Genomic DNA, 14851 nt, shown 5'->3' with positions numbered 1-14851 from the left:
TTTTCTTTTTTTCTTAATAAACATAATTAGCTTATTATAACAATGTTATTATATTTAGATATATCAATATTTCATTTTAAACTTAAGGTTGATTTTAGCATCGAATATTTGGGCCACAAACTTGCTATTAGTCCGTTTTCGGCAATGTTTGAAAAATATGTCAACAATACAGATTCTGAATATCGTATTATTTTTCTCTCGTCACACCATGCAATAAATTCAGCGTATGGTTTTTCGTACAACACTCTGCTTTTTTCAGGCAGTAAACTTAAAGATATTTCATTTGCAGTTTCTGCCACTTCTGGTGGAGTTAAATTAAATTCTTCGTCAATATCCATCTTTTGATTTTTCAAATACACAGAAAACAATAAAGTAAATAATGACATACAATGACAGAATATAAATAATGGGCGCGTTCAGCAGACGGAGCAGCTACCGCTCCGCTACTTCCGAATCCATCGGTTAGCGCTGGACCAAATGTCATAAGTCAAAACCTGCTGGATTCCGCTACCGCTACCTTATCTGTCAATGTCAAATAATTTGTCATTTTAAAAATTAAATATTTTTGTTCTTTGTTTACGTTTGTCAGTAGATTACCAATTTAGCTTGACTTTTAAATATTATTTAACTTTACGTCACATTCATATAATAGGAATATAGAAAGGAATGACATAATTAGAGTATTAGTGGAAGAACTTGCGGACGAGGAAAATAATATCCAGCTAATTGGAAATGTTGTGGATCAGTTGACACAAAATGAAGAATTAGAGCTAAATAATGTTGAGAGAGCTCAAGTGCCTCCTAATCAAAATTTTTATGAGGAAACCATTCACCAATAATATATGGGAGATCTTTTTGTAAAGCATTTTCGCATGAGTAGGGAATGTGATGAAGTAGGTTTTAGTAAAGATTATTAGTTCTTTGAAAACTACATATAAATATTTTAGGTAATTACTCAGCAACTAGGAAATTTAGGAGTTATACCCATTTCAATTCAATACCCTACAATTCCTTTAGATAAAAAGTGGAACATCTATTAATGTGGCGAAAAGGCAAATAGAATGATGATACTTGTATATATTTTGGTTCATTAATATTTATGTTATATTTACAAACTTTTCTTATTTGGCTTATAAACACACTTTCCTCTGTAAAATAATTAATTTTAATAAAACAAAAGCTACTAAAAATATATCATTTTATTTACAACATTTTACAAGTTTTATTTACAGTGCTATAAATGTAGTTAATACAATAAACTGATTTGGAAGAAGAATATATGAATAGTATGATTACAAAAAAAAATAACATATACAGTCACAAAATAAGATAACAAATCAATTCAGAAAAAGTCACAAGGTATAATGGTATTAAGTTATCTAATGCATGCAGATAATGTAACACTAAACACAATACAAAAGCTGAAGTCGAAAGTATTACAAAGTTGGATCAGAATTATCACTTTTGAAGGGGAAAACTGATAGATTAAAAATTTGGAGCTTCTTTGAAGAGTTAGCTAATAGAAGAGTTCTGGGAGTAAAGCTGTTATAAGAGTAATTGAATCTATGAAAAAAATATAAAAAGTCTGCACATACCTAGTTGCAATATTGGAGAATAATAAACAAATATTTTGGAGAGAAGTTTGAAGCAGGTGCACAGGCTGTTGATAATTTTAAATAGAACTATTAAGTCTCTTTGATTTCTATATACCTCAAGAGAAGTTCAGTATACATTCTAATGCAACATATTCACAGTATACATGCATCCATACAATGGCATGACAGAAAATTGGACAGTCTTAAGTTTCAGTTTAGATGCAATGTAATAGGGGGACAAAACTGTAGACCAGTAAATGAAAAGGGATCTAACCATGGAGAAGGAGATCAAATAGCAGAGATGTAAGAAAAATCTTTGATGGTTCTCTTCACAAATCCAACTAGCTTCATAGATTTCTGTATTGTTGTGGAAATGTGTGATTTATAGTTAGAGTCAAGGTTCACACCTAGATCCTTGGTTTCAAAAGTAGAATATATGGTTAAATTGTGTTTACTATATTCGAATATTATTGGGGGATGAGGAAGGTGCAAATGAAAACTATGACATTTTGACGCATCCAAATACCATTTTGTGTGCTCCACTTAGAGGCGATCAATATCCTTTTGCAGACTTCGGCCTGGCATTTGTTTATTTTAAAGCATTTTGAATCGTCAGTAAATATATAGTAAATTTTCACTTACTTGGAAACAACATATTAGATAGTTGACAATTAGATTAAACATTACACACAATTATCATCTAAATAAGGAAAGCTATATAGTGCCTGAAAGAAAGACTTTGATATGTAAGTAATAAAACCATCAACGAATTGAAACAATAATTACATCTATAGGCATGATAACAACAGAACTAAAAAACCAGAAACAGAGAGGAATAACACCAGCTTTCAGAACAAACAATTACTTAAGCAAATATAATAAGCACCAGAGCCAACATAAAAAAACATTTATACAGTGGGATATAACAAACTTAATCAAAAACCCAACATACAATATTACATCTGTTAAACTGGTAGAACCTTAAACAAATGTATACCAGAACACAAAAGAGCTTTCAACAACAAAAAACAGAGTCTACATGCACACTTCACCTTTTATATCATAATAATTCATTTAGTGAACAATTTCAAATCCTTATATTAAGAAATTTATGAACCCTCACACTGCACCATAGTGAAAAAAAAGGACCCTTCTGGCTGTATATCTTTTTAACTCTATATACACACAAAATTAAAATCTAAGTATATATCTACACATTTCTTTAAAAAAAAACCTTAATTTGTGTTAGTTAGAGGTGAGAATCACTATATGATTCACGCAGCCTTGTTGACTGATATCGTATATTACAGCAGTGTGCATCACATGCCGATTCACACAAAAACAAGTCCATATGATTCATGCGACCGTGTTTATCAATGTAATATCGTTTATTACAATTATATATCCATTTCCACAATATAGGCCATTTTACAGAAAAATACAATTTTGCTCTAAATGAATATTATTTATTTCCAACTGTTAGCCCGTAGGTGTTTGTTGATTTCACTGTGTACTCTGTGCAATTCTTTATACTGTGAAAATGAGTTAAAAAAAAACAAGAGAAACTAAATAGTGTAATGAAAACAATATTTTTTTAATATATAAAGTTTTTGTTAATTTCTTATTAAAATAACAATGTATTTAAATAATAGTTTTCGTTAAAAAATAAATATATAATAGTTGACTTAAGTAGTTTTTATCAGTAACCCACTTTTCAGGCTGTGAGAATCAAACATTGGTTCACATATTTCAGAGGCCAAATATAGTTTCTGTTGCTTACAGCCGTCTACGTTTAAACTGCATTAATGATACTTTGATATGAGAGACCACAATTGCTTCTCAGAGCTTTCATAATTTGTGATGTGTGAGTATTACAAATGCGTGTGTATTCGATATTTGATTCTCGCGGCTGTAAAATCGTATTACCCGTGTATCACATTATGCTTCTCATGGCAGTGAGATGTATTAAAATATACAGATATAATTCTGAATGACCAATTTGAGACATACAGCTTTCCCCTCCTTTATTTGTTCAGAGACTATAAAGTGTAAAGCAGACATTTGTTTGTCAATTGAGAAAGACAAAATGCTGAAATAGCTGTAGTGGGAAGAAATTATAATAAAAGTTATAGAGATGTAGAAAACAAAAGTTTTCAGAGTTTTCTTTTTAGATAACATTAACTATAAGTAATGATCAATTTCGACGTAAACATTTTTAATTGCTAATATATGAAGTGAAAAGAAAGTATGAACAAAACATGAAGGAATGGAACCAAACAGTCATTAAATTGTAAAGATAAATAATAAATCACCTTTTTGTTATTAGGAAACAGCTGGAAAGGAATTAGAAATCCAATCAAGAAATACCTCTAAACAAGTTAAATAAATTCAATGGATATGTCCATATAATAAAGTAATAGTATATGGCTGGAAGTAAAAACGTAAAAGCAAAACAAACAAACACCTAACCCTCAATTTTAGTACAGAAATGTCATGAATGACATTTCTCTCAACATGTTGGATGGAGGTAGCGATACATTTTTACGCTACCAAATTTGACAGGCCGCTCCGGAAGTAGCGGAGCGGTAGCGGTTTCATTTTGCAGACATTTACTCAACAGTTGTGGAGCAGCTCCGCCTGCTGAACGCGCCCAATGTTTGGTTGCGTACACCACAGGTCACTGCCAATCACAGAGCGTTTAATTAATTTATGCAAGCAATGTATGTTATGTTGCCTATAATGAAATCGTTCAATAATTGAAAATCATTCATTCATAGGGGTCATTAATAAATTATTTTGAGGGTGTTAAAATTGATCATAAATTGACGGTCGACGGAAAATACATATAAATAGACTGGTGCTAATAAGATGGGACCATCATCAAAATGTCATGTTAACGTATGAACAGAGAACTATTGTACGAACACACACGGACTGACTGTTAGTGGAACCTTATGCTTATGCCACCATTAATACATATTGCAATCAAAACATAACCTGTAGCCTTTAGGCTATTGTCAAAATTTGAGGTTATAAAGATTAAGTAAGAACTTTATGGATAAACAAATTTATGTAGTCAAAAATGTCGAGCTTATTTAATAATTTATTCAAGAAAGCAGTAGTTCACAGTATTGTAGAAAATTCATTGAAAGCTTATCATTTCCAAAGAAGTGTTTTATTAGTACCAAAGGCACATCCAAAATTTGCTATCAATAGATATAAAAGTAAAAGCAGTAGGAACAAAGGTAAACTTATTAACAAAGTTACTGAATCGGAAACAGAATCAGACACAAAAGACGATGATATATTCGATATTAATGATAAAAGTGCCAAAAATATAGAAGTAAGGGTTTCATCCTTAAGAGCTGATTCTGTACTAAAAGTTGGACTTGGTATTTCAAGAAATAAATTAGAAACTATATTTTATGAAGGCAGGATAAGATTAAATGGTGCAAAAATTCCTAAAAAGAGTGTATCTGTCCGGGAAAATGATGAACTAGATGTTATAAAGGGTAAGCAGACCACAAACTCCGATTTTTTGACTATTTCCAGAATTGTACTGCTGGGTATTAAAGCAGAAGAAGACATAATAAAACTTAAACTGAGGCGCCATAAGTCATTGACTGTTGAAAACTATGAAGGAAGAGATGCCTGGACCCAATCAGAGTCAAATGTATAACTTGTAAATAATGTTAAATATAAATAAGTTTATAACATTCTGTTGTTAGTGTTTAAATACTTTGAAGCTCATTTGTATTGTAGACAAATTGTATGTAATGTTCCTATCTAGTTTACATGCAGTAGTTGGAATATGCATATTGAATTTGATATGTACAAGTCTTGTACAAACAGTCAGAAAAAAGTACACATATAAAAGTTTTAAGAAAAAATGCATAATAATTTTTAATATAAGTATTTTTTTAAATTGGATTTTTTTTTTATTCAACTAAAATAGCTTCAAAATACTATCTTTTTAATATTACTTTTTATCCTGGAAGCCATCTGTTATAAACTGGTCATATTGCAGTCAATTGGGTTATTGTCAAACTTCATTTTCTTCATGATATCCATTCAAGGAATCAGAGATAGCAGGAAAAAAGTGTCTTAAGCTAACCTGCTTTGGACAGGATAGTATATCTTCTACCCATATTCTTGTACCCAGGAGTTCCATATGAAAAGCACTTTGCTGAAAGAGAGCCCCCATGGTGCATCAGAGTGCTATAGGGGGGAAAGGGTCTGGAGCATTGGAGTGTGGTGGAGTGACTCCTGATTACACAAGTTATTCCTTCTCGCCCCAGTGAATTGTAATACCCCAGTGTCATTCTAAGGGGGGTTGTATAAGTCTCACAGGCTGGATTAAATTAAATTGCTGCATTCCAGAATTCTAGAACCCTGCACTAACTTAAACAGGTCTGATGGATGAGTGGGTACCTACTTAGTAGTCACTTGGTTGTGTCCAAAAAGTATTTGCATGCCTTGAAATCATGCAAGATATTGTACATTGTTTAAGGTTCTATGCTACAGTGTCTGTAGCAGAGATCTCTATGAAATAGTCCCTGCTATATAATCCCTAGATTCCTGCTTATTTTCTGCCATACTTTGACCCTATTAGCACATGTCCATGTAATATATATGAGCCCCTTCTATAAACAAATTATACTCTGCATGTTTTTATAAGTTCCCATGTTAATTAATATATTTTTATTAATATTTATTAAAAACATTACCCTTATGGTTTTTTATTTATTTTCAACAAAAAAAAATTCACTAAACCCTGGCTAAGATAAGTGAATGCATACTTATGTCAAATTTTTTCATAATTACGTTAAATCAGAGGTAGCTATGGAAAAATGACATCAAAACTATAATATTGCCAGTTAATGTCAAATGTATTTTGTAGTATTGTAAAGCTTTTTGCCATTTGTGGATTGTACAATGTGTCAAGGTAAAGTTATCGATGACAAAATTTTTTCAAGCCTTATTAGATTTTTTAATTCTGGAAAATACAACTCGGAAATCGCGAATAATGTTGCAATTGTCACGCTATAGTGTAAGAAATATAGTCAGAAAATACAAAACTACAGGTTTGGTCGTCACAAAACCTAGAAATGCATGAAAAAGTAAAATAACTGAAGCGGATCGAAGGGCATTAAGACGCATTATAGTGGAAAATCGACAAGCAAATTATATGGAGTTGAGCTTTTTATGGAGTGACGTTATTGGAAGACACGTTTCTAGATCAACATGTCACCGAGAGGTCAACAAATCATGATTTGGTACTTACAAAGTAAATTTTTAAAGTTGAAAAAATTGGTACTAATTGTTTTTAATAAATTTCATTTTATTTTAGGCCAAGTAAAAGCCACTTTTAACATTACAACAAAAGAAAATTATACTAAGATGGTCAAAAGAGCATAAAGATTGGACTTAGTCACAATGAGATTCAATACAATTGAGAGATGAGTCCAGATTTGAAGTGTGTGTTGGAGACAGCCGGAGTTGCGTCATTCGTAGGAAAAATGAAGCTTTCCATCCCGACTGTCTGAAGAGAAAAGTCAAATTTCCTGCATCTGTGATGATCTGGGACAGCATGTTGTCTGAAGTTGTGGGAAAGTAACATTTTATCGATATAATTGTAAACACGGACAAATATTTAAATATTTTAGAAGAATCTCTTTTACCGATTATGGAACACCGTTTAACATCAGCGGAAGATTTTGTCTTCCAATACGACGGCGCAGGTTGTCATACCTCAAAAAAGAGTTTAGAATGGATTGAAGACCATGGCATACCACTTCTGGAATGAGTTTCTAACAATTCCGACTTGTCCCTGACAGAGACTTTGTGGCGCAAAATGAAAAAAGGTTTAAGAAAACATCCTGGCAGGTCCGTCAACGAATTGAAGGGAAAATTGCAAGAAATATGGTATTTGTTTACATTAGAATTTTGTCAGAACTTGGTAAAAACTATGCCTCGAAGAATTGTGGATGTCATTAAAAATAAAGGGAATGTAACTCAGTGGTAAACTTTCACTTTTTTTTTGTTAATATTACATATTCTATACGTTTTTTTAAATTTATTATTATTGTGTTTAATCAATTATTTTCATTACGTTATAAAATATTTTCTTTAATTAAGAAATTTAAAAATGTTCGATGCATTAAAGCTTCTAAAATTTACGATGCGCTTTTATTTTTGTTCTCTAAAACTTAACTTTTTTATCAATCTAACGTTGTGCCAACTGATATAGGAAGGGGCTCGTACCTTGCCATGTATTTGACTAGGTATATTTTCCAAGTGTCAGTTGTGTTGTTTTAGAATCTAGTGGAATAGAGTTGTTTAAATTTCCACCACTACTAAATATTCCTATGCCCGACTCTTCTGAATTTTTAGACCCGTCTGTATAGCAGGTATAACCCTGTTATATAACTATGGGCCAAGTGTTTCCGCTGTCCCAATACTCTCGTGAGCCAATGTCTACTTTAAAAGGTACTCAAGGCTTGTCTGTGGGTACTAGATGGTCAATGACCATCTAATCCTAATCAACTGATTTATTTACACTAAAAAAAAATCAGTTCAGGCTTTAAAAAATTAGTTTGTTTTTGAAAACTCAATAAGAATTTGAAAAATTAGACAATTAAAATACCCTATTTGTTTTTTTCTCACACGATTACTTAATTTTTAATTAAAATAATCAAATTTGACTATGAATTAAAAGTTTGAAGTGAACTATCGATGTAAAAAAAATGTAACTTTTCTTGCAAAAATGAAATTTTTTTGAACAAATGAGGTATGTGCAGGTAATATAGCCACCTTAAGAACTTTTGTCCGTATTTGTGGCCAAATATAATTTTTTTAAAAAGTAACTGTTATTACAGTTACATGGGTTATCTAAATATATATTTATTGTATAATTTTTCAAAAATTGATAAAAATATGATATTTATGACATAATTAAAAAAATACTGCTATTGGCCATATTACCAGCATGGTGTCGCTAATATGGCCACTCTACAGAAAGTAAATTTTTATATCTAATTATGAAGCTTAACACAAAATAGAATAATAGTTTCAGATTTTTTAACAGTTTTATTACATGTTAAGCAAACACAGTACAGAAACTTAATATTGTCTTATTTTTCACAATCAGGGCATAAGAACGTATCAATTTTGTCTTTAGCTGTGAGACCCATGCACTCTTCGTGGATATAAGTGCTACATACGCTACACAGTCTCATATCTACCATCCTGTCTTCCTTGCATAATTTGCAGAACCAAGATTCTTGTTTTTTTGTTCCCTTTTTCTTAGCGGGCAAGGTCTTAAATTTGTTTTTTGGATTGGGTAATTTTCGTAGCATTGACGAGACTCTTTTACCATCTGTAGTATGCGTATTGGCTTCAATATTTTCTGAATCCCTTTTTCCAATACATCTACCGAATAAATCTTTAGTAACAACTTGGGCTCGACTGTTGATAGCTGGTTTTCTAGGCTTTTTGTTATCGTTCTTTATTGCTGCATTTTCAGGTGTTTCGAGCATAATTGTGAATGAAGTATTTTGGATGTTTGAGAAATCGTGATCGTCTTCTGAATCAATAACTTCATCACTGCTAGAATCATGCAAACTAAAGGATAAGTCAGAGTTGCTACTATCAGTGTCTAGAAATGGTTTTTCCGGGCGATTCTTCGGTTGAAAATCCGAAGTAGAGGGACGACAAGAGTTACTACTATCAGTGACCAGACATACTTCTTTTGAGTTATTTTTCGGTTGTAATCCCAAAGTAGAATGACAACGGTAATATTTTTGTTAAATGCCTGAAGTTCGGGCTTATCAAGTATGTCCATTTCTCTTAAAATACCTTCCAGCTTAGTAAAATGATCTTTTACAATAAATTTATTAAGCTTTTGTGCCCTAGCCGGATTTAAGTTTTGTGCTTTCCTAGGTCTGATTTGAGGATTGTGCTTCATAAAACCACGTAGCCAATAACAACCAGCTATTCCTTTGCTTTCTTGAAAAGGATTTGGGATATTATTGAGTTCTGTAAACCAATATACACACTTACAAAGTACCCTTGCAGTAAGTGGATATCCAATTTGCGAAAGACGGATAATACGTTGAACTAATTCTGCTTCTTGGGCATTTGTAAGTATAGTCTTTCGCCCTAGACAAGACTTTACTTGTTTTCCCTCTTCTAAATATCGTCGAAGTGTCCGCCTTGGGATGTGATATGTACGACTAGCTGTGTTAACTGCGGTCCCATTTTCCACCGCTCTTAAAGCTGCTGACAAATTTTCTTCCATCCATTTGCCTCGTAGGTCCCTGCGCTGATACTGGGGCATTTTTTATTTCTGTAATAAAAGAAATAATATCAATACAGCAAACAAAATATGCATTGTACAGTAATATGGCCACGTAAGATAAATATGGCCATAACCCTACTTTTCACCTGGCCATATTACTCAACACTGTATTTTGATATTTTGTCTAAGAAAAAATGTATTAAATCAAAATTTATACAATAAAATAAGAACATGTACATGATTTTGAAGGTATACGAAACATGTAAGTACAATTAATATATTAAAAACTTACCTATTAGATTCAGTTAAGATTTTTTTTAAAATTACGAAATGGACCATGGAAGTGATGACGTATATTTTATTGACATCTGTCAGTTTCACTTTCCAAACAAACGTTGTTTAGTGTGGATAATTTGTATTTTTCGTTATTTTTTCATTTTTTTTACAGAATCTTTCCGCTTTTTGCAATATCTAAGTATTCTAATAGTTACTACAACAATTTTACAAGGTTGTGTAAATAATAAAGCATGTTGTTTTATAAAAATAACAATAAAATGCATGTATCAATAAAGTAAGGTTATAATGTCTTTAATTTAAATTTTTAAACTATATTTCATGGAAATAGACCACTGAATTATGATGGTATTATCGTAAAAAACACTATACTTAAAAAAAGCAGCAGAGGAAGCAAAATGTTAACTTTATAGAATTTAAAAAGTCTTGAGATTGGGCATTTCAACTTTTGTTTGGAAAGTAATTGACAGTTGTGACGTCACACTTCCACTGTCCATTAATAACCAGCTTCTGCAATGACGAGTTTTCACAACAATGGTGTATGGTTCTGACCATCGAGTTAGAATCTATGGAGAAGCTATAAGCATATTAACGTGTGTATTAAAAACGGCGTAGGTAGGCGTGGCTAACTGTGAAACCAATATGGCGGTGGGATCATGGCCGGACTCAATAATATTAAAACTAATATAAAAATATGAGTAGTTATTCAGAAGATTTATTCATAATCTACAAAGTGCAATACATTTTTAAAAAACTATGATTTATTTATCCCGCAGTAAACTGTTACGTAAAAATATGAGTCATAGTTTTAACCTGTAAACATGTTTTTATTCACATGCCTATGTTTTAGATTTTACGAGAGGCGTCTATTTACCTGAATGGACCTTCCAGAACAAGGTCGAACCGATGCGGGAAATCCAGTTTGCCTTTACCGTTTCGCCGTCGTCTACTCAAGAAGGTTTTAGACTTTTCGAGTTAACGGCACTGGCATATATTAACAGGACATTTTATTTGGAAGGGACAGTTAATTCTGAAGACGCGCTCGCGAATTTGATTGTTACGTACGGATATATATATATAAATTATTGTCAGATAAGTTAATATAAATAAAAAATAAATTAAATCCATAAGTGTTATAAATATTGAACCTTTTAATAAATTCACAACAAAACACAAAAAACACGATATATTATACATAAAGATAAATTAATACCGTCAAATACTATTAATTTCTTCTCTGAAGTACGGGCCATTACTTTGTTTACATATTTGTATACTAACCTGTAGAACGTTATTCCTGAAGATTTTTTATTAACATTGCTTCTGCCACTGCAACTACGTTGAGAACAAGAAACCATTATTATGCATTATCACAATATATTATTACAGTTTCTATAAAAGTATTATAAAACTAAAAATATTCGAAAAACAACAAACATAAATAATCATATACGATCTGTCAAAAGTGTCAAAACAATATGGCCGAAGTGAGGTCGTTTTTAGTCACGTGATGCCCTCTCCATAGATTCTAACTCGATGGTTCTGACGTATAGAGAATGTGGCACCATCTGTTTAACAATTTCGGCACTAAATGTGTATTACTATGCTAATATCAAGAGTTCTACCGTTTAAACATAAAAATAGTAAGAAATTTGTTGGATGGCCATATTACTGTACATGGCCATATTACCTACACCTACCTTGTTTAATTTACCATTTAACAAATAAACCGTACCTGGTTCAAACTGGAAAAAATAAGGTGCGGTTTTAAAAAATTAGTTTTTTTGTGATGTGGGTATTAGTTAAAATAGTTAGGTAATGACTGTGAATATTGATTTACACGATTTTATTAAAAGGAAAACCATGTATTACAATTTAACCTACATCTTACAACAACAAAACATATATATGTCTCTTGTCACCGTTCACTATCGGTGGACACTGTTATGGTAACTTCGGTGGTATTCAGCCATGGAGCGGTGTGGCTGTTACATCCTCCCCCTTTGCACCACCCTGGCGACTCGCGGGTGGGGCAACAGAGTCTAAGCAGGAATAGAGCTCTACAGGACAGCAATGACAACGTTTTGGTCGGGGTTGTCTACGTCTGGCAATAGGGTCAGGTTCAGGTTCAGCTTCAATTTGAGCAAGGTCATCTCCAACAGGGGGGCCCATTTCGCTATCGTCTAACCCAAGGGTCAAAGACTCTGGGCAGGAGACCAGTGGAGCAGGAGGGTCGGCTTCTGAGGATTTCACTGGACGACCTCTTCTACGGAGAGGTTGAACTGGAGCAGGGCACGGATCTTCTGGATCGGCATGGAAAGGCGTCAAGGCTGAGACATGATATTTTCCAGCAGGAACATCCGGAGTGTCGATGTGTGAAACTTCATAGGTTGTAGGGGACAGCATTTTGGTCACCTTGTAGGGTCCGTCACGACGCGGCGCGAACTTCGAAGTTATGGACTTAGACGCGTCACTTAGTGTATGCGAATCGACTAGCACAATATCACCTACTTCGAACGAAACCGAGCGGCGGTGGCAGTCTTTATACTTCTTACGTCTATCTTGGGATTGTTCATCTGTCTCGCGGGCTTCACTAAGAGCTTTACTCAAAGTTATTAGATAGGGCGTGATTTGTGGCACGAAGTTGTCCTTGGCTATGATGCTTCGAAAATCACGATTTGCATCATCAGGAGTTCGTAACTCGCGACCGAACGTGAGGTACGCGGGAGTGAAACCGGTTGAGTCGCACTTCACAGTGTTCATCGCGAACCGTATAGCGGGTAACTTTTCAGACCAAGACGAATGGTCATTATTTGTTAGAATAGCTAACTGAGTTTTAATGTCTCTATTTTTTCGTTCGACGGGGTTAGCTTCCGGGTGGTATACAGGTATAAGGTTCTGTTGGTACCCAAAGCAATGCGCCACTTGCTGCATTACCGCACTCACGAACTGAGTACCGTTGTCACTGACGACTCGACGAGGGATTCCGTATCGTAAGATTATGTTGTCTATGAAACACTTGGCGCAGGCAGCGGCAGTAGCAGATTCTAACGGGAATAATTCTACCCAACGACTAGCAGTGTCTTCCACTACCAGAATCCATGTATAACCTTGAGGAGAGAGGGGCAAAGGCCCAAATAAATCAATAGATAGCACTTCAAACCTCTGGGACTGAACAGGGGTTTGTAGGAGACCAGCGGGTTTGAGGTTAGAGACTTTATAGCGTTGGCACTCAAGACATTTACTTACATGGTCAGAGATAATTTTCTTCATTCCAGGCCAATAGTAGCGTTTTATTATTCTTTGATATGTCTTCTCCACTCCATAATGACCAGAAGTAGCGGAATCATGGTACTCATGCAGGATGTGAGGAATACGTGTACTAGCCGCTACCAATTGGGGCTCTTCTTCATCTACTTCAGGAGTATAACGGTATAATATCCCATTGTTCATGATATATCCTCTTTCTGCCCACCTCTTGAAATCTACACTTGTGTCAGAAGAGGGATCTTCTAAACATCTAATAATCTTGGCAACATCTGGATCATTAAGCTGCTCTTCTCGAACATCAGCAACACTAAGAGTTGGAAAATCTACTCTTACTAGATGAACTTCAGCTATGATGGGAACTTCTGTCATGGGAGGCCTTGATAGAGTATCTGCGATTACATTTTTTCTTCCTGTGATATATTCTATTTTTAGGTCATATGGCATGAGCTCTAAAGCCCATCGAGCTAACCGTCCAGTAGGGGACTTTAAGGTCATTAGCCATTTTAAGGCCTGGTGATCACTTTGCACTATTGTAGTAGCGCCTTCTAAGTATCCTCGAAATTTCTTCACTGCCCAAACCACAGCGAGAGCTTCTCGTTCTGTAGTGCTATAGTTTTGTTCAGCAGGAGTCAGAAGTCCAGGAGATTGGGGCGGAACACAATAATTGTTTCAGACATTCAAAGGCCTCTTGTTGTTCTGCTCCCCAGGTCCATTTCACATTTTTCTTGGTTAAATTCGACAAAGGTTTAGCAACATGGGAGAAATTTTCGATGAATCTACGGAACCATGAGCATGTTTGCAGGAATTTTAGCAGTTGAGTAACATTTAGGGGTGGTGTCATGTTTAATATGGCAGATACTTTATTTTCACTTGGCCGGATACCCAAAGGTGAAAGGATGTGTCCGAGATATAGGACTTCCTCACAGGCGAATGAACATTTTGCTCTATTTAGACATAATTTAAATAGGCGCATCCGGTTGAATACTTGTTTCAAATCGTCTATGTGATCAGAGAAGGATGGGGATAATATTATCAGATCATCTAAATAAGCTAGGATATTCAGATTTTGAAGACCAGCACGAAATTTATCAATCATCCTTTGGAAACTAGCGGGACTGTTACACATACCAAAGGGCATGCATGTGTGACGAAAGGTGCCAAATGGACACACGAAGGCTGTTTTGTCACGATCAGCTGTTCGTACAGAGATTTGATGATAACCATATTTTAAGTCGAGGGTAGTCATAAATTGGGTTTCCTTTGCTGCATGCAAAATATCTTCAATACGTGGCAGAGGGTACTTATCTGCACGTGTTATTGCGTTTAAGCGTCGATAGTCTACTGTTAATCTGATACCTCCATCTCTCTTAGGCACAAGTACCACGGGTGAAGC

At 34.1% G+C, this 14851-nt stretch overlaps 1 protein-coding gene and 1 long non-coding RNA gene across 2 annotated transcripts; both read left to right on the top strand.

Moving 5' to 3' along the window:
• The first annotated feature begins 414 nt into the window (after nt 1-414).
• On the top strand, nt 415-1443 carry LOC140434680 (uncharacterized). The gene is made up of 2 exons (XR_011950071.1): nt 415-893; nt 948-1443. It is a non-coding gene; the product is annotated as an uncharacterized lncRNA (long non-coding RNA).
• A 3150-nt stretch (nt 1444-4593) lies between these two features.
• On the top strand, nt 4594-5520 carry LOC140433349 (mitochondrial transcription rescue factor 1). Its single transcript, XM_072521375.1, has one exon. The coding sequence runs from the start codon at nt 4678-4680 to the stop codon at nt 5272-5274; it is 597 nt and encodes a 198-aa protein (XP_072377476.1). The 5' UTR covers nt 4594-4677; the 3' UTR covers nt 5275-5520.
• Nucleotides 5521-14851: the final 9331 nt, after the last annotated feature.

Source organism: Diabrotica undecimpunctata, chromosome 2 (assembly GCF_040954645.1).
Source record: "Diabrotica undecimpunctata isolate CICGRU chromosome 2, icDiaUnde3, whole genome shotgun sequence".
Lineage (NCBI taxonomy): Eukaryota > Metazoa > Arthropoda > Insecta > Coleoptera > Chrysomelidae > Diabrotica > Diabrotica undecimpunctata.
This window is presented reverse-complemented; position numbering and strand designations above follow the sequence as displayed.